We start from the raw sequence: 21,480 nt of genomic DNA, 5'->3' as shown, positions 1-21,480 counted from the left end.
CACCCTATTCCCTTAAAATAGCGCCACCCTTGTGCATAGATATTGTCTAGTACTGCAGCCCAGGATTGTTAAATGAGGTGGAGGTCTTTTACCAAACACATCAATGGGTTGTTTCTGCTTCGGACCAAGAAATAAACAGCATTTGGCCTGAAAAGAAAAATATCAACTAACCCAGTCCTCTTCTCTATCCACAGGAGAGGGCTGGCTTAGCTATTGAAATGAGAAGTTAGACAGCTGACCTATTGTTTAAATCAAGTTTTTGTGTAATATGTATTATGTAATATATATTACTATATATTCTATAAAAAGTGTATAGAATTTATATATATATATATATATATATATATATATATATATATATATATATATATATATATATATATATATATATATATATATATATATATATATATATATATATATATATATATATATATATATATATATATATACATATATATACATATATACACACACACACACACAGATATACACATACACACACGCACACAGACCAAAAGTTTGGACACACCGTCTCAAAGAGTTTTATTTCCAGGACTCTGAAAATTGTAGATTCACATTGAAGACATCAAAACTATGAATGTGGACCGAAATACTTAATAAAAAAAAGTGCGAAACAACTGAAAATATGTCTTATTTTCTAGGTTCTTCAAAGTAGCCTCCTTTTGCTTTGATTACCGCTTTGCACACTCTTGGCATTCTCTTGATGAGCTTCAAGAGGTAGTCACCGGAAATGGTCTTCCAACAGTCTTGGAGTTCCCAGAAATGCTTAGCACTTGTTGGCCCTTTTGCCTTCACTCTGCGGTCCAGCTCATCCCAAACCATCTCGATTGGGTTCAGGTCTGGTGACTGTGACTTCTTAGTCAAATAGCACTTACACAGCATGGAGGTGTGTTTGGGGTCATTGTCCTGTTGAAAAATAAATGATGGTCCAACTAAACGCAAACCGGATGGAATAGCATGCCGCTGCAAGATGCTGTGGTAGCCATGCTGGTTCTGTATGCCTTCAATTTTGAATAAATCCCCAACAGTGTCACCAGTAAAGCACCCCCACACCATCACACCTCCTCCTCCATGCTTCACGGTGGGAACCAGCCATGTAGAGTCCATCCGTTCACCTTTTCTACAAAGACACGGTGGTTGGATCCAAAGATCTCAAATTTGGACTCATCAGACCAAAGCACAGATTTCCACTGGTCTAATGTCCATTCCTTGTGTTCTTTAGCCCAAACAAGTCTCTTCTGCTTGTTGCCTGTCCTTAGCAGTGGTTTCCTAGCAGCTATTTTACCATGAAGGCCTGCTGCACAAAGTCTCTATTAATTAAATGTTGTTGATATGAGGTGTGTCCAAACTTTTGGTCTGTACTGTTTATAATAAATAAATAAAATATATATATATATATATATATATATATAATTTCTTCATTAGGCCTCCGTGTATAATGCAGCCCCATAGGCCTCTGGCCTAATCTACCAGGCAACATCGTGATGGCGATCTCTGCGACTGCGGTAGTTACGCCCCTGTTGGTCAAGGTAAAAATTACACTTCACCCTATCTAGCTAATCCCCAAGTTTTTTGTTGTTGTTTTTTTGCTGCATTTTTGTGACGTTTTGTTTGAGAGGAGTCTCAAACATAATGCCACAGGAGGCTGGGGCTGCACTCACTTATCTGCAGCGTGTATTGCCCCTCCTGTTCCAGCAACTTCATCCGGGATCGGCACTGCAGTTACTAATTAGTTTCTTGCATTCGGCCCCTCTGACGATGTCCTGGTTCCATGGTGATGGACACTGGGAGATGCGAGTGCAGCACTGGCACTCTGGTTTCTGTCTTCGCCATAGCTTGTGAGAAAGAAGACAGTCATGGGACAAAGATAGAAAAAAACTGTGACACCAGTGCTGCCCTCCAACAAATAGTCATCATGTGAAGGTGCTGGCATCACTCACCATCTCTGCCCACTGCCGGTGTCTTTCACAGAAGCTCAGGTGGAAATGGAAGCACAGTGCTGGCGCTGCACTCACATCTCTCACACCAGCTATCATCAGGGATCCATTCAGAATGGGCAGCAATACAAAAAACTAATAACTGCAGTGCAGACCCCTGATTACATCCTATTCCAGCAAAAGAGGTAGACGGCGAGGGGAATGAGTGCAGCCCCGGCCTACTGTAACAAACAAAATATGTCACAGGAAATGAATATAAAACCCCCTTACACACATTTAGGGATTAGTAGTGTAGGATAATGTGTAATACAGCTAATTACATAAGTAGTAAGGGTCTAAGGATAGATCTATAGGAAGGACATTTTAGGTGATGGACCAACCCTTTCACATTTCTTTGCTAACTGGAGGAAGATGTTTTTTTCGGTGTGATTCACTTACCCAGAGGTCTCAGCATGAACAAATAATAATAATAATAATAATAATAATAATAGTAATAATAATAATAATAATAATAATAATAAATAATAGTAAATAATAATAGTAATAATAATAATAATAGTAATAATAATAATAAATAATAATAAATAAAAAATAAATAAATAATAGCATAAATAAAAGGATAATAAAATCGATGGTTATTGGAATCGCTCTGTAATCTTTTGACCTTGATATTTTCTGTTGACGTCTTTATTGAAGCAGTTGCCTTCCTTCACATTCCTGATGTGCTCCGTTACAGGAAATGGACTTGTGTTAAGTAATTAGGCATAAGAGATGATAAAGGGTAAATGAATGGGTTAGGGGGTCATTTCTTATTTTTTTTTCTTTTAAAACTTTCAAAAAAAAAAAAAAAAAATGGTAGCAAAAGAACAAACGAGAAATAGAGAGAGATACAGAATGGAGGAAGTTTATTATTTTTTGGAGAGAATTGATACAAAATGCACACAAAATCTCTACAATCAAAGATCACGTGATTGACAAAGTAAGAGGAGACGGCACAGATCACAATATCGGGGTTACATGCAATATACAAGATCACGTCAGGAGTGTAAAGTGCAGACACCATCGATTGCCCTTAAAGGAATTCTACAGATTGGGGTTCTGTACAGGTGGCCGGTGTCTACTCATGCACCCCGTCTACACCTATAGGCATTGGGTATCTGGCCCACCGTGCTATCCTACAGGGGGGCAGAATCTCAACGTTGGGCGGCCATTTTTACTTTATGCAAAAATCTAAATAAGGTCTTAAACAGAAAAAAAAAAAAAAATTATGACTTGGTTCTGCCCTATGGTAGGTCCAAAGGATGAGGCTACTCTACAAAAGAACACACGGTGGTCACTTCTCATGAGGGTAAATGTAAAGTATTGTCAGCCTCCTGTATTGGTTTATTGGGTCAGCTACCAAGCTCCTATGGGTGTTTAAATTATAGGGTTAATAGGCATAGCATCCAAAAGCAACCAATCTCCGATTATTCAGAGCTGTCCTCATACTTTAGGGACCGGACCTAAAACAAAAAAACAAAACAAAAACCCTAGATTGCTGTATTCGGGAAGGGATCTTATCTGCCCTGTGATTAAAAGGCGGCTGTGTATCTGCTGCAGGATTTAAAGGGATTATCCAGAGCTGCTCAAATAGAATTAGAAGGGACCGGTAATAATGATGTTATGAACTGCACGTGTGTGTGTGTGTGTGTGTGTGTGTGTGTGTGTGTGTGTGTGTGTGTGTGTGTGTGTGTGTGTGTGTGTGTGTGTGTGTGGTCATGGGAGGCAACGGTGCGCCTCCTGGGTCGGGGGAGGGGCATGGCGCATCGCCTGGGTCGGGGGAGGACGCGCAAATGGCACGGAGGGCGCACGCAAATGGCACGGAGGGCGCACGCAAATGGCACGGAGGGCGCACGCAAATGGCACACGGGGCGCACGCAAATGGCACGGAGGGCGCACGCAAATGGCACGGAGGGCGCACGCAAATGGCACGGAGGGCGCTCGCAAATGGCACGGAGGGCGCACGCAAATGGCACGGAGGGCGCACGCAAATGGCACGGAGGGCGCACGCAAATGGCACACGGGGCGCACGCAAATGGCACACGGGGCGCACGCAAATGGCACACGGGGTGCACGCAAATGGCACGGAGGGCGCACGCAAATGGCACGGAGGGCGCACGCAAATGGCACGGAGGGCGCACGCAAATGGCACGGAGGGCGAACGCAAATGGCACGGAGGGCGAACGCAAATGGCACGGAGGGCGAACGCAAATGGCACGGAGGGAGCACAAATGGCACGGAGGGCGCACGCAAATGGCACGGAGGGCGCACGCAAATGGCACGGAGGGCGCACGCAAATGGCACGGAGGGAGCGCAAATGGCACGGAGGGCGTCCTGTTCATTAAAAAAAAAAAAAAAACTTGGTCACGAATCACGGTAGTTTGTAGGGTCATAACGTCATTGGTACCGCTCTCTTCCACATCACAATGGATACTTCTGGATAATCCTTTTAACATTGAAGCACACATTGAAGTAAAAAAAAATAAAATAAATAAATAAATAAACCACCATATATTCCCCCAGCTCACTCAGAACATAAAAAAAAAAATAAAGAAATTGGCAAATCTTCTGCCTCAAAAGCCTCTCAAAACTTTAAATGACGAAGTCCTTATTCAGTCAGGCGGGATAGGATGTGGAAGGGGAGTGACTTTTAAAAAGGGAGGTGCAAATTTTGACGCTGCCCCCATATATCTGGTCCTAAAAGGAAATTTTTCTAACTTAATAAACAAGGCAATGTTTTTTGTTTTTTTTTGTCTGCCAATACCAATATTAAGATTAATTAACAGCTACTTTTAATTGGCTTTTATTAAAAAAATAATAAAATAAAAAAAAAACTAAAACCATTTATGAATTATGATCCATTAGTGGGATGATTTCCCCCAATCAGAGAATATTTTAGTATTAGCTGCCTATTAGTACGGGTAATCGTTAAGATGAGTGGTTACATTTGAAGATTAAGGAAATGTAAGAACGTCTTTAAGGAAAGTTAGGAAAAGTAAATCAGTGCGTTATCTAAAATCATCGACAGGTCACAGCAGAAAAATGATACGACGGGAGGAACACACAGATCATGCTCGAGAAAGGCGCACTCCATAGCAAGGATCGACGGCGGAATCGAGGAAAAAGGGAATCAATAAAAACGGAGAACATGCAGGCGGAAGAGATTTTCATTATATTTACAGGAATTTCTGAGAAACACAGGAGAAAAGTTCACACAAGGTTTTTTTTTAAAAAATCAAAATGAAATTTAAATTAAAAAAATAAGATATTTACAAATTTCACAAATTGTTTTTTTCATTTTTTTTTTCATTTTTTTTTTTTTTTTTAAAACAAACTGTTGTAGAAAAATATCAACTCATTATTTTCTATGGCCCCTCAAATAGCTTACGAGCTGTGGTCTAACTAAAAGTGGACTAAAGTGACCACCAAATCACTAAGAATACAATTTTTTATTTTTTTGGGGGGGTGGGGGGGATAATTCAAGGATTTTCTCGTCCTCGTAAATAGGTAAAACAGCAAAAGTGCTTGTAAAAACAAGAAACTTTGCAATTTGTCTCTCAAGACCGGAGCTATTTTCATTTTATAGGTCCCTACTTGCTGCCGAGGTTATCGGCCCCCTGTAAGGAGTGTGCTCGAATAAACTCTGCCTAAAGAGCTTGTAAGCGCTGCTCTGTAGCTGGACAGATTGCGGAATCTGACCAACTTCAGGCCCCTTGCCGTCCTCCAATGTTACAAGCAGAGGCAGCTTTGCCTTTCTAGCATCAGAGAGCAAAACCATGCCCCCGGTCCAAACTGTCAATCATTCAGGAGAGCACTGCCCCTTCGGATGGACTCCTAGATAAGGAGTGTGCTCTTACAAGCCCTGTGTCTAAAGAGCTTGCAAGTGCTGCTCTATAGCTGGACAAATTGCTGGATCTGACTAGCTTCAGGGTCCGCTGCACTCCTCGAATGTTGCACAGGCAAAGCTGCCTCCGCTTGTATCATTGAGAGCAAAACCATGCCACCGGCCCGAACTGTCAATCATTCAGGAGAGCACTGCCGAATCGGATGGACTCCTAGGTAAGGAGTGTGCCTTTACAAGATCTTTAGACACAGAGCTTGTAAGTGCTGCTCTGTTGCTGGAAAGATTGCTAGATCTAACCAGCTTCAGGCCCCTTACCCTCCTCCAGTGTTGCAGAGGCAAAGCTGCCTCCGCTTGTATCATCAGAGAGCAAAACCATGCCACCGGTCCAAACTGTCAATCATTCAGGAGAGCACCGCCCCTTCCTCTTGGCAAGTAGGAAGCCTCCACTCGGGCCAATGTTAGGATGGAGGAAGTCATATATAACTAATGGTTTTCCAATATCTAAGGGTCTGTTCAGACTGAGAATTTTTACAAGCAGTAACTCCCTAAAACTATGAGGAGTTCAAAAACCTCTAGTTTTGATTGTAGAGTTCCTGCCCTAAAAGCACAGCCAAAAAAAAAATGTAGATTTTAGGTACTCGCTGTAAAATCTCTTTCTTGGAGCCTTCATTGGGGGACACAAGTATCCCACAATGAAGCGATAAAGGAAAAATAGTCAGTGTGAACACACCTTAAGAGATATTTTATTAAACAATAAGCAGAGGAGCGGATTATGACCCGTAACTGGTTTGGGGCATTGATGGAAGACTTGCTCGGGGGCCTCCAAAAAACGTATTCAATATCTCCAAGACGTCACAACATTGATCAAAGTGGAATTACCCTTTAAATCACAGGGTCCCCAAATAAGTCACAACTACTTGGCTTCTCTAAGGTCAACTTGGCAACAATGATGAAGATCACTATATAAATATTAAGCGAAAGTCATAATTTACAACAAAATCCACGTACCGAACTATTTACATCACCAACCCTTAGTTTGTCATTATATGATACATCTTGTATTTACGCCCGATTTATAAAGGAGCATCTTGGCACTTGAGTAACCTTTTCCAAAAATGGAAATAGTGTTATAAACAGACACGTGCAGTTAAAGAAAACAAAAAAAAAAAATGTGCAATTCTGCAATGTTTGAAAGTGCAAAGAATACAAAATAAAATAAAATAAGACATTTTCTGCACTAAAGGAGGGCTTTGTAATAAAAAAAAAAAAAAAAAATCAAAAACATCACTAAAATCTAGAAATACCTGATTTCTGATATCCAGAATTATCTTGACTGCCCGAACATGGAGGTGGGGGTGAAAAGTTGGCTTCGGAGAGCTTACTGATATCACGAGGCGGAGATGGGGGTAATGGTAGTAAAGTGCTATTGGGACTGCTAATGTCTCCTTCAGCCACTAGGGTGAGATCGGCGACATTGTCGTCTTCTACAGTCTGGATGTTTCCGGTGGACAAGTCTCTGGACAGTCTCTCTCGCTTGGGAATGTTTTTTTCTTGAACATGTGGAATCGGGGACATGGAAGTGTTAAAAGGGACATAGGGTTTTCTTCCAGAAGGTGGCACATTGTCATGTTTGTCCCTTCTGTCCAGTCCGCTGTACTTGTTGGACTTGTCTCCACCATTCTGCGTACCTATCAATACACTGGATGACCCACCATTGCCTTTGTCAAGGCTACTGCTCTTTTCGGGCCTCCTCTTGGTGGGGTTTCCTGATGGGAGGCCGGAGGAAGTGGTGTCAAGTGGAGACAGACGAAGAAAATCTGGAAGCACCAAGTCTTCTTTCCGGAGGAGTCCTCTCTGGTCTTCTGCTCGGTTACTCTGCGCTTTAGAAATCAATTCAAAGAAGGCTGGAAGTAAAGAAAAAGAGCAATCAGGCTTCATCACGGCTAAGAAACCAAGTTCACACATCCAAGTTTTACAGTCTGTACTCCGACCACGATGCACCGAGGTGTCCTGACCCGAGCGCGACAGTCTCATACATGACTACTAGTCTGTTGTGCTCGGGTCCAGCCCCACAGCTTGTCTGTACGTAGTAAAGTGTGTCATTTGTCCCACAGTGATATCACAGGGTGCTTTGTAGTTTTATACAGAACTACGGGAAAGAAGGGAATTTTGTTTACTTACCGTAAATTCCTTTTCTTCTAGCTCCAATTGGGAGACCCAGACAATTGGGTGTATAGCTACTGCCTCCGGAGGCCACACAAAGCACTACACTTAAAAGTGTAAAGCCCCTCCCCTTCTGCCTATACACCCCCCGTGGGATCACGGGCTCCTCAGTTTTAGTGCAAAAGCAAGAAGGAGGAAAGCCAATAACTGGTTTAAAAACAAATTCGATCCGAAGAAACATCGGAGAACTGAAACCATTCAACATGAACAACATGTGTACCCGAAAAAACAAAAATCCCTAAGAAAACAGGGCGGGTGCTGGGTCTCCCAATTGGAGCTAGAAGAAAAGGAATTTACGGTAAGTAAACAAAATTCCCTTCTTCTTTGTCGCTCCTAATTGGGAGACCCAGACAATTGGGACGTCCAAAAGCAGTCCCTGGGTGGGTAAAATAACACCTCGTGATAGGGCCGTAAAAACAGCCCTTTCCTACAGGTGGGCAACCGCCGCCTGAAGGACTTGTCTACCTAGGCTGGCGTCCGCCGAAGCGTAGGTATGCACCTGATAATGCTTGGTAAAAGTGTGCAGACTCGACCAGGTAGCCGCCTGGCACACCTGCTGAGCCGTAGCCTGGTGCCGTAATGCCCAGGACGCACCCACGGCTCTGGTAGAATGGGCCTTCAGCCCTGAGGGAACCGGAATCCCAGCGGAACGGTAGGCTTCAAGAATTGGTTCCTTGATCCACCGAGCCAGGGTGGATTTGGAAGCTTGCGACCCTTTACGCTGACAAGGATAAAGAGTGCATCCGAGCGGCGCAGAGACGCCGTGCGGGAAATGTAGATTCTGAGTGCTCTCACCAGATCCAACAAATGCAAATCCTTTTCACATTGATGAACTGGATGAGGACACAAAGAAGGTAAGACGATATCCTGATTGAGATGAAAGGGGGATACCACCTTAGGGAGAAACTCCGGAATCGGGCGCAGAACCACCTTGTCCTGGTGAAACACCAGAAAGGGAGATTTGCATGACAGCGCTGCTAGCTCGGACACTCTCCGAAGAGACGTGACCGCTACTAGAAAGGCCACTTTCTGTGAAAGGCGAGAAAGGGAAACATCCCTCATAGGCTCGAAAGGCGGCTTCTGGAGAGCAATTAGAACCCTGTTCAGATCCCAGGGCTCTAACGGCCGCTTGTAAGGAGGGACGATATGACAAACCCCTTGCAGGAACGTGCGTACCTGAGGAAGTCGTGCTAGGCGTTTCTGAAAAAATACAGATAGCGCTGAGACTTGTCCTTTAAGGGAGCCGAGCGACAAACCTTTATCCAAACCGGATTGTAGGAAAGAAAGAAGAGTAGGCCATGCAAATGGCCAGGGAGAAACTCCCTGAGCAGAGCACCAAGATAAGAATATCTTCCACGTCCTGTGGTAGATCTTGGCGGAGGATGGTTTTCTAGCCTGTCTCATGGTGGCAATGACCTCTTGAGATAATCCTGAAGACGCTAGGATCCAGGACTCAATGGCCACACAGTCAGGTTCAGGGCCGCAGAATTCTGATGGAAAAACGGCCCTTGGGACAACAAGTCTGGTCGGTCTGGTAGTGCCCACGGTTGGCCTACCGTGAGGTGCCACAGATCCGGGTACCACGACCTCCTCGGCCAGTCTGGAGCGACGAGGATGGCGCGGCGGCAGTCGGACCTGATCTTGCGCAGCACTCTGGGCAACAGTGCCAGAGGTGGAAACACATAAGGTAGCCGGAACAGCGACCAATCTTGAACTAAGGCGTCCGCCGCCAGAGCTCGGTGATCGTGAGACCGTGCCATGAAAGCCGGGACCTTGTTGTTGTGCCGGGACGCCATTAGGTTGACGTCCGGCATCCCCCAGCGGCGACAGATCTCCTGAAACACGTCCGGGTGAAGAGACCATTCCCCTGCGTCCATACCCTGGCGACTGAGGAAGTCTGCTTCCCAGTTTTCCACGCCTGGGATGTGAACTGCGGATATGGTGGATGCCATGTCTTCCACCCACGTCAGAATCCGCCGGACTTCCTGGAAGGCTTGCCGACTGCGTGTTCCTCCTTGGTGGTTGATGTATGCCACCGCTGTGGAGTTGTCCGACTGAATTCGGATCTGCTTGCCTTCCAGCCACTGCTGGAAGGCTTGTAGGGCAAGATACACTGCTCTGATTTCCAGAACATTGATCTGAAGGGTGGACTCTTGCTGAGTCCACGTACCTTGAGCCCTGTGGTGGAGAAAAACTGCTCCCCACCCTGAAAGACTCGCGTCTGTCGTAACCACCGCCCAGGATGGGGGTAGAAAGGACTTTCCTTTTGACAATGAAGTGGGAAGAAGCCACCACCGAAGAGATTCCTTGGCCGCCTGAGAAAGGGAGACGTTCCTGTCGAGGGACGTCGACTTCCCGTCCCATTGGCGGAGAATGTCCCATTGTAGTGGACGCAGATGAAACTGCGCGAAAGGGACTGCCTCCATTGTTGCTACCATCTTCCCTAGGAAGTGCATGAGGCGTCTTAAGGGGTGTGACTGGCCTTGAAGGAGAGATTGCACCCCTGTCTGTAGTGAACGCTGTCTGTCCAGCGGAAGCTTCACTATCGCTGGGAGAGTATGAAACTCCATGCCAAGATATGTTAGCGATTGGGTCGGAGCCAGATTTGACTTTGAAAAGTTGATGATCCACCCGAAACTCTGGAGAGTCTCCAGCGCAACGTTCAGGCTGTGTTGGCATGCCTCTTGAGAGGGTGCCTTGACCAGTAGATCGTCCAAATACGGGATCACAGAGTGACCTTGAGAGTGCAGGACTGCTACTACTGCTGCCATGACCTTGGTGAAGACCCGTGGGGCTGTCGCCAGCCCGAAAGGCAGAGCTACGAACTGAAGGTGTTCGTCTCCTATAACGAAGCGTAGAAAACGCTGATGCCCTGGAGCAATCGGCACGTGGAGATAAGCATCCTTGATGTCTATTGATGCTAGGAAATCTCCTTGAGACATTGAGGCGATGACGGAGCGGAGGGATTCCATCCGGAACCGCCTGGTTTTCACGTGCTTGTTGAGCAGTTTTAAATCCAGAACGGGACGGAAAGACCCGTCCTTTTTTGGCACCACAAACAAATTGGAGTAAAAACCGTGACCTTGCTCCTGAAGAGGAATAGGGGTCACCACTCCTTCTGCCTTTAGAGTGCACACCGCTTGCAGAAGAGCATCGGCTCGGTCGGGAGGTGGAGAAGTTCTGAAGAATCGAGTTGGAGGACGAGAACTGAACTCTATCCTGTACCCGTGAGACAGAATGTCTCTCACCCAACGGTCTTTGACCTGTGGCAGCCAAATGTCGCCAAAGCGGGAGAGCCTGCCACCGACCGAGGATGCGGAGAGAGGAGGCCGAAAGTCATGAGGAAGCCGCCTTGGTAGCGGGTCTTCCGGCTGTCTTTTTTGGGCGTGACTGAGCCCGCCAAGAATCTGAGCTCCTCTGATCCTTTTGAGTCCTTTTGGACGAGGAGAATCGGGACCTGCCCGAGCCTCGAAAGGACCGAAACCCCGACTGTCCCCTCCTCTGTTGGGGTTTGTTTTGTCTGGGCTGAGGTAAGGATGAATCCTTACCCTTGGACTGTTTAATGATTTCATCCAAACGCTCACCAAACAGTCGGTCACCAGAAAATGGCAAACTGGTTAAGCACTTTTTGGAAGCAGAATCTGCCTTCCATTCCCTTAACCACAAGGCTCTGCGTAAAACCATGGAGTTGGCGGACGCCACTGCCGTACGGCTCGTAGAGTCCAGGACAGCATTAATCGCGTAAGACGCAAATGCAGACATTTGAGAGGTTAAGGATGCCACCTGCGGAACAGATGTACGTGTGACCGTGTCAATCTGTGTAAGACCAGCTGAAATAGCTTGGAGTGCCCATACGGCTGCGAATGCTGGAGCAAACGACGCGCCGATAGCTTCATAGATGGATTTCAACCAGAGCTCCATCTGTCTGTCAGTGGCATCTTTAAGTGCAGCCCCATCTTCCACTGCAACTATGGATCTAGCCGCAAGCCTAGAGATTGGAGGATCCACCTTGGGACACTGGGTCCAGCCCTTGACCACGTCAGGGGGAAAGGGATAACGTGTATCCTTAAGCCGTTTGGAGAAACGCTTATCTGGATAAGCGTGGTGTTTCTGGACTGACTCCCTAAAGTCAGAGTGGTCCAGAAAAGTACTTAATTTACGCTTGGGATACCTGAAATGGAATTTCTCCTGCTGTGAAGCTGACTCCTCCACTGGAGGAGCTGGGGGAGAAATATCCAACATTCTATTGATGGATGCTATAAGATCATTCACTATGGCGTCACCATCAGGAGTATCCAGATTGAGAGCGGTCTCAGGATCAGAATCCTGATCAGCTACCTCCGCCTCATCATACAGAGAGTCCTCCTGCTGGGACCCTGACCAGTGTGATGAAGTCGAGGGCCGCTCATAGCGAGCTCGCTTAGGCTGTCTGGGACTGTCGTCCGTGTCAGAGCCTTCACCCTGGGATGCATGGGACACCCCCGAAGCCCGGAGCTGTTCCAACTGAGGGGGACCAGGGAGCAATGATTCAACAGTGCCCATGGTCTGAGATACTAGTCTAGACTGCAAAGTTTCTAGAATTTTAGTCATAGTCACAGACAATCTATCCGCAAAAACTGCAAACTCCGTCCCCGTCACCTGGACAGTATTCACAGGTGGTTCTCCCTGGGTCACCTCTAGCAGAGGCCCCGGCCGAGCAAGTGCCACAGGGGCCGAGCACTGCACACAATGGGGGTCAGTGGAACCTGCCGGTAGAGTAGCCTCACATGCGGTACAAGCAGCATAGAAAGCCTGTGCCTTGGCACCCTTGCTTTTTGCGGATGACATGCTGTTGTCTCCTCTGAGCAATCTAGGAGGGTATATAACCAAGAATCACCAGCGACCGTACAGTGCAATGTATAGCATGTAAGCATAAAAATACAAATGTACACTTCGGCACTAGTGGGGTCAGCACCAGAGGTGCCGCTTACCGCCCGCTCAAACGCGGGTGTGTGGTCGCCAGAATCCAGTGTCTGGGTCTCCCAGAACTTGTCTCCCCTCTCCAGCTCAGACTGCACACAGGAATGGCTGCCGGCGTTCTGTGAAGAGGGGCGGACCGTGGGCGTGCCTCAGACAAAGTGCGGGAAACTGGCGTCCCACTGTGTCCAGTGTGAGGGCTGGAGTATGTAAAGTAGACTCCAGCCCTCTGCGCTGATGTTCTGTACAGCGTCCCGCCCTTCCCCTGACTGGCAGGCCTGGGGGCGGGAACGAAGCGAAACTAGGCCGCAAAAGCCGGGGACTCGAGTAATAAGCGCGGCCGTCATATATGCACGGCCAGCGCGGAAGTCCCCGGCGCACCACAAGTCCCAGCCGCGCCGCAGCGTAAACTGACAGCAGCGGCCGGCGCGGCAGTTCCCAATACATTAACTCACTCAGCAGAGCTGTAGTGAGTAGTGGCACAAGCGTGCAGCACTGTTGTCCCCGGCGCACTAACACACCCAGCAATGCTGCAGTGTGTCTGCGCGCGGTCTGTACGGGGACACAGAGTACCTTGACGTAGCAGGGCCATGTCCCTGACGATACTCCGCTCCATATCCAGCAGATTCCCCAGCGGCTGTGGATGGAGCACGGTCTCAGTGCCTGGAGACCGGTAAAATCCCACTTCACCCAGAGCCCTAAGGGGGATGGGGAAGGAAGCAGCATGTGGGCTCCAGCCTCCGTACCCGCAATGGGTACCTCAACCTTAACAAACACCGCCGACAAAAGTGGGGTGAGAAGGGAGCATGCTGGGGGCCCTAGTATGGGCCCTCTTTTCTTCCATCCGACATAGTCAGCAGCTGCTGCTGACTAAACAGTGGAGCTATGCGTGGATGTCTGACCTCCTTCGCACAAAGCATGAAAACTGAGGAGCCCGTGATCCCACGGGGGGTGTATAGGCAGAAGGGGAGGGGCTTTATACTTTTAAGTGTAGTGCTTTGTGTGGCCTCCGGAGGCAGTAGCTATACACCCAATTGTCTGGGTCTCCCAATTAGGAGCGACAAAGAAAGATCACTATTTGTCTTGCCAAGATCATAAAGAAGAAGTCAGCCAATGTGAAGAAATAAAAAAAAAAAAACAAACCCCAAACATATATATACCTATACTGCATATAAACTATGCTTTTACAGCCTTGGATTAAAAAAAAAAAAAAAAAAAAAAAAAAAAAGTGCAAAAACCCCTACTTTTTACACATTAAGACAAATCATACTCCCACAGTTACCTTCAGCTTCATCCAGATTAATCTTGTGCTGCTTCTTTTTTCCCATCCTCATAACGGCTTCATCTTTCCTCTGTAGTCGAAGGTCTCTGCTGCTTCCTTTGCCATATTCGCCCTTCAGTCGAATGGACGAGGATTTCACCAGAGGCCGATCTTCTCCCTTGACCAATATCATGAATGTGAGTAGCCCATCTCCTCTACTTTCACAAATACTAACATTTTATGACATAAGCAACAACACAATCCTCTGTAATGTACCTATCCCTGATAAAGAAGAGGAAGGAATGTCTCGAGTAATTCTATATACGAGCAAAGTATCAAGAACCCAAAGCAGTAGGAGCTCCAAGACCAACTCCATTATCTGACAATGGCGTACTTGTCAGAGACTGCCCAATGCGGCTGGTATGAAGCTCCCAAAAGATAGATTGGGGTTTAGGTCAAATCCAGGTCCCAAATTTAACTTTAGATAAAGTCCAGCTGAACCCGAACTTCTATGGTTTGCTCATCTTTACCCAATGAAAGAGTGGACCTAACCCAGGTTGGCCTCATCCCTCATTTTAAAAGAGTAGATATCACTTCTCCATAGGTGACCTTTGAAACAAAAGGCCATAAGATCATTGTCCCCCAATGAAGCAAAAGAGAAAAAGGATTTATCGATTGCTGGCTTACTTGTATCAGATGGGAGGTGGTGGTGTCAAAAACCACCTAAAAAGGGGGTGCCGTTTTAAATTTTTCCAATAAGTACAATACATTCATACTATAGAGCAGAGGTCCCCAACCTTTCTGGCCCTGAGAGCCCAATCCAGCTCAGAGAGAGGCTCGCGAGCCCCATCCAGCTCAGAGAGGCTCGCGAGCCCCATCCAGCTCAGAGAGAGGCTCGCAAGCCCCATCCAGCTCAGAGAGAGGCTCGCAAGCCCCATCCAGCTCAGAGAGAGGCTCGCAAGCCCCATCCAGCTCAGAGAGAGGCTCGCAAGCCCCATCCAGCTCAGAGAGAGGCTCGCGAGCCCCATCCAGCTCAGAGAGAGGCTCGCAAGCCCCATCCAGCTCAGAGAGAGGCTCACGAGCCCCATCCAGCTCAGAGAGAGGCTCACGAGCCCCATCCAGCTCCCACCACCTCACAGTAGTAACACCCAGAGCCCTCAATTCCAGTACAGTGACACCCAAAGCTTTTCCACAGAAATAACACAGTAGTAGTATGCCAAGAGCTAGGGGTTTTTACTTTACCCCCCAATCAGATTTGCTTTTCTATGTGGGGCTACTCCAAAATATCACCAATCTGGAAGACAGCCGCGATCCCCACATCACGGGCCCAAGAGTCACATTTGGCTCCCGAGCTATAGGTTGGAGACTCCTACTATAGAGGCACGGATGGTCCTTCTCCTTTGTTTTTAGGAACCTACCCCCTTGCTATGGAGACATACTATGTAGCTACCAAGGTTCCTATGGAAAAGGACAATCCAACCACGGATGGTCCCTTATCTTTTGTTTTTAGGAACCTGTGTAGGATGTTCCTCTCTAAAAGACGGTGTGAGAGGGTTGGGAATTATTAGAGATGAGCAATTCGATCTGGTGTCCCGGCTGGTCCTCCATGGCAGCCGGTCTTCACTTTTGGGCACTTGTGATGCTTACATGTCCCCAAGATGCAGATCATTACAGGGTCTAGTAAGCCTCAAGGCACCAAGGATGTCGGGGTCAGAAATGAACATCCGCTATGGTGAACAAAAACGCTGATCCAGAGCAGCGCTCATCTCCAAAGTTGACCCAAGGGTCATCCAGGTCCCTTACATACAAACGGCTGTGTAGAACATCCAAACATCTTATTTCCTATCTACATTGTATTTTTCTTGGCATCTTCCTCCAATCACATTCAACGTCTGCCTATTTTGCCATTGAAATAATGGGAAAACACATTGAAAACCCATGTGAGCTCTCACGTCACATTCGCTTCTGGCAAATCGGAGAATCTGGCCTTTACTTGTCTATTCACATCTAAAGCTAAAATAACTTTATGCATTATGTACTGTAGATTTATACAGCAAAATGTAATAAAAGAGGTAAAAAACACATCTGCAAAATGAAAAAGTAGCGCAAAAATGGAAATCTCTTAGGGATCATTAACATAATATTGAGATCAATGGTGTAATTACCATGGAATTATTACTCCTGGAGCTAGTCAGCGCGGGGGTCGATTTCATTATTGGGTTCTTGGACTTGTCTGCAATGAAATAACGATACAATCCGAGACTTTAACTAAAACATAATTCAGCTCCGTACAACATAAAGCGACTATTCACAGCAGAGGCCAAAAAAGTGCGGAGATCATAAATGACACCGAGGTGTGGAAATGTGGTTTTAGTGCATCGGATTTTCACGAAAATTACTCTTGTGTCAGTCTCCAGAATAGGAGAAAAGCATACACAGCGGACGATTTATAGAAATATTGTGTTAAGCATTTGACAGAAAATAAAAGAATGTTCCAAATTAGCCGACTTTGCCTTATTACTGCCAAAAAGCGGGAGGGGGGGGGGGGGGGGAGGGAATCAGCATCTTTATCTAATATGTATGGATATATATTATATATATATATTATCTCTATCTCTTTGTCTGTCTCTTTCTCCGTCTGTCTGTCACTTTCCCTGTCAGTCTGTCTCTTACCCTGTCTATGTCTGTCTCCTTCCCTGGCTGCATTGTGACATGCCAACATTCCATACATGGGCGTGGCTGCGCATTCTTCTGAAGTTCTGGCTAAAATTTAGCTGCGACGGTGCAGATGCCAATCCCGGATAATTATATATATATATCCATATATATCCGGGATTGACATCTGCACCGTCGCAGCTACAGCCACAAAATTTTGCACACTCACACTTCTGGACCCCCGAGAGCGTCATAGGCTATGTTTTGAGGGAAAATTTTAACCCCGCGCTTTACAGTTATTCACCAAAAAACCTGCCTCCATTACAGCGAAAGGAGCTGAGAGCCACAGTGCAGCCAGAACTTCAGAAGAATGCGCAGCCACGCCCATATATGGAATATTGGCATGTCACAATGCAGCCAGGGAAAGAGACAGACATAGACAGGGTAAGAGACAGACATAGACAGGGTAAGAGACAGACACAAAGAGACAGACACAGGGAAACAGACAGACAGGGAAAGAGAGGGAAAGAGAGAGACAGGTTAAGAGAGGGAAAGAAAGGGAAAGAGGGAAAGAGACAGACAGGGAAAGTGACAGACAGACGGAGAAAGAGACAGAGACTGTGTCTCTTTCCCTGTGTCTTTGACTGTCTCTTTCTCCGTCTGTCTGTCACTTTCCCTGTCTGTCTTTGACTGACAAAGAGATAGAGAGAGACAGAGAGATATATACAGAGGGGGAGACAGACATTATAATTCCATTTCTATCTATTTGTTTTGTGGTGTTTGTGTGCAGAATAAATTTTTGTTAATACATTCTATTTTAACAGCAGTTATTAACCCGGGCGAAGCCAGGTAGTACAGCTAGTATAACAAACCTGGACTTACCCTTCGTCCTGGAATTCTCCTTCTCTTCCAACACAACCCTCTGTCCATCCAGGGTAGAGATAGGGACCCCCAAATCTAAGGGCTCCTGGTCCCCGCTCTGCAAGCAACAGTGACATTAATACATTATTATTGCTATATTTATTCATATATACAATTATTTTTAGGGTTCTTTCATTTAATTTTTTTTGTCATAAATCAATAGTACATGTTAAAATATGAAACTTCGTAATATGTCTTATAAGAGAAGTTTGCTTCTTTCTCGTCCTGGAGTCTCAAAATTCCCAATTCACAGGTATGTCATCAGTGAATACAGACTTTCCAATTACTAAGATAGGAGATGGCAGTTGGTGCTTTTAATTTTCAATGGAGGAGGAAGAGCAGGAGCTTGAGGCTCAGACAATCTGCTGCATGTGCTCCTGAAACGACAGTTGCAGTTCTCCTCCATAGAATGTTATGAGCATTGTTGTTTCAGGAGAACTTGCAGCCAAATGTCTGAGCCTATAGCTCCTCCCCTTCCATAGAATCTTAGAAGCACCAACTGCCATCTCCTAAGATTCAGTGTAGAGGGAAGAGCTATAGACTCAAACATGCGGCAAGTTCACCAGAAATTACAGTTACAGTTCTCTATAGAACATTATGAGCACTGTTTCAGGAGAACTTGTAGCCGAATGTCTGAGCCTATAACTCCTTCTCAAGTGAATCATAGGATAGCGCAGTTGATTCTTCGGTTGAGAGTAAGGAGCTATAGACTCAAAGATTCGGATGCAAGTTCTCCTGAAGTTACAGTTCTCCATAGACCGTTATGAGCACTGTTATTTCAGGAGAACTTGCAGCAGGGTGTCTGAACCTATAGATCTCCCCCTCCATAAATTCAATGGAGAGGGAGGAGCTAGAGGCTCAGACATTCTGCTGCAAGTTCTCCTGAAATGAGCGTTACAGTTCTCCATAGAACATTATGACCAGTTGTTTCAGGTGAACTTGCAGCAGAATGTCTCAGCCTATAGCTCCTCCCCCTCTATAGAATCTTAAGATATGGCAATAGATGCTTCTAAGATTCAGTGTAAGAGGGAGGAGTTAAAGACTCAAACATGCGGCAAGTTCGCCAGATATGACAGTTACAGTTCTCCATAGAACGTTATGAGCACTGTCGTTTCAGCAGAACTTGCAGCAGAATGTTTAATCTTCTAGCTCCTCCCCCTCCATATGATATTAGAAGAACCAACTGCTATCTCCGAAGATTAAATGGAGAAGGAAGAGGTATAGGTTCAGACATTCAGCTGCAAGGTCTACTGAAATGACAGTTACAGTTCTCCATAGAACGTTATAAGCACCATCGTTTCAGGAGAACTTGCAGCAAGATGTCTGTCGGCCTCTAGCATCTCCCCTCTCCATTGAATCTTAAAAGCACCAACTGTCATCTCCTCTCTCAGTAATGGGGAAATCTGTCTTCATTGAATACAGATGTTACATATTAATCGATTGTGAAAGATCAGTACAGGAGAAGAAAAAATTAAAAAAATCGATTTTACCAATAAAAATAAGCAGCTTTGTAATACATCTCATGTGTACTATCGATTTATGAAATGAAAATGAAGAGGTTACCCTTTAATCTGCAATACAGAATTTACTAATACAATTGCAGCAAAAATAAATCTGCACTCCCCCCATTTGGCACAGGTGATTTTAATCAGCAGGAGACTGCAAGAGGGGTCAGCCTTCTTTTTGCTCCCAGTCCACATATGGGAGCCAGTGGGAGGTGAGTGCACAGCTCCTCTCACTGTGTGCTGGTGCTGTGTGGTGGCTGCTGTTGTGGTGGTGTCGTGTCAGTGGGGCGGCGCGGCCTGGAGCCTTGGGGGCTTCGCCTTGCAGCATGGGTGCTGTGAGGCACCAGGTCGCCCGCCCTGCTGGCGCTTTGTCGCTGCGGCGGTGGTCAGTGCACAGTGCCGCACAAAAAGGGTCAGGTTAGGGACCCACTCAAGAGGTTTGCCGTGACGTGGCAGTGGGCTTAATACAATCTGATCAGAATGGTAACAAAAGAACTTCATTATCTATTTAATTTTTTGCCTAGCGGCTTTAGATCATTGTATTTTTGGGATGTGCGATCCATGTCTTTTTCTTCATAGTGAGAGATATAATATATATATATATACATATACATATACACATACACATACATACACACACATGTATATATATATTTATTTGTTTATTTATTTATATTATACACACACACACACACACACACACACACACACTTATATATTTTATAATATATGTATTATATACACACACACACACACACACACACACACTTATATAATATATATAAATATTATATATAATATATATGTTGTATATATAAATGTAATATATAATGTTATATATATTACACACACATACAATGTGTCCACCCATATCCTGTCCACCGCCATTAACTTGAGAACGATTCGTATTGAATTGATGATGCCCTACAACTTTGTAATTCACTTTATTTCTGTATCTCGTTCCATTTTCGAAATAAAAATGTTAACTCTGTTGTTTTCCACCAGGTGGCGCTATAGGTGGTTTCATTGCGTAGCGCATGGCTACTTTACTATACCTAGACACCACTTCTATGCCTATAGCTGCTGCCGTTCTCAACTTAATGCCGGTGGACAGGATATGGGTGGACACACTGTATATTAGAATATATATTTATATATTATATAAATACACACACACACACTTTATTGATCTTTTATACAAAAAGATAGAAGTATTGGCGCACTTACAAGTCGTGCCACCAGCTCGCCAAGATTCAGCCCATATTTTGCCACCACCGGACGCAGGACCTCGGTTACAGGCTTTGTTGGTTTGGCTTTCAGTCCAACTGACCGATTAATTGGTACAAGGTCCAATCTAAATAGCAAGAAGGAAAAAAATAAAATGTTACTTATCAATTTTATCATTCATTATCGCACAGTTTTGCAGGATGCAGCCGGTCTCCTGGGATGTCTGTCCACTGTGCCAGTGCACCTCGGTGCTGGGCAGCCCGCCTGATCTAATAGAAGGGCGTGATCAATAGGCTTTGCCTGGGCACTGTGCATTGCACAAGTCTGTGTGACTGACGCCCTATATTAGATCTTTGTGTGCAGTTATTTTGCCAGCAACCTCCCCCTCCTGTGGTAATAGGCTGGGGGTGGTTGTTTTAAAGACATCCTGCACCTGTGATCTTTTAACCTTTATCATGGGGGGACCGTATGCATCTTGCATGTGCTTGTGCTACTATCTGACCAGTTTATGGTTTGGCTTTATTTTTGGTGAGTTTTTTCTATGAATTTATACTAAATGTCCTATGATGAGCTTTATTATTAGACCATACATTGATCCCTTCTCTTGGATATTGAGCCCTGGACCTCACAGGTTAGTTTTGCTTTCGGGTGATATTTTATTTTTCTTTTGTTGAGCTGCGCTTTAAATTGTTAAAAAGCACTATAAAAATAGTTAAATGGAAAATTAAAAGATTTTGCTTTAAAAAGGACATTTTTGTTTTTTTTTTATGATGTGTTACTGTTCCCTACATAATCCCGTCCTCGCTGCACACTGTGAATGATACATTGTAGCCGTAGTCCCAGGGAGGTTGTTAGTTTCGAAGTTGGAGACCACAGACCCGAGCGATC

At 45.5% G+C, this 21,480-nt stretch overlaps 1 protein-coding gene across 1 annotated transcript in view; it reads right to left on the bottom strand.

The window, feature by feature from the left end:
* RGS12 (regulator of G protein signaling 12) overlaps positions 1-21,480 on the bottom strand; it is a 313,463-nt gene that overhangs the window by 20,590 nt on the left and 271,393 nt on the right. The window contains exons 13-17 of the mRNA XM_075346841.1: positions 20,593-20,719; positions 17,822-17,918; positions 16,450-16,517; positions 14,306-14,462; positions 7,149-7,748 (exon numbers count right to left, since the gene is read on the bottom strand). Coding sequence (XP_075202956.1) covers positions 7,149-7,748; positions 14,306-14,462; positions 16,450-16,517; positions 17,822-17,918; positions 20,593-20,719 — 1,049 coding nt within the window. The remainder of the gene's footprint in view (positions 1-7,148; positions 7,749-14,305; positions 14,463-16,449; positions 16,518-17,821; positions 17,919-20,592; positions 20,720-21,480) is intronic.

This window comes from Anomaloglossus baeobatrachus, chromosome 1 (genome assembly GCF_048569485.1).
Source record: "Anomaloglossus baeobatrachus isolate aAnoBae1 chromosome 1, aAnoBae1.hap1, whole genome shotgun sequence".
NCBI classification, from domain to species: domain Eukaryota; kingdom Metazoa; phylum Chordata; class Amphibia; order Anura; family Aromobatidae; genus Anomaloglossus; species Anomaloglossus baeobatrachus.
Note: the sequence above shows the minus strand (reverse complement) of the source record. Positions and strands in the feature narration are given on the sequence as shown.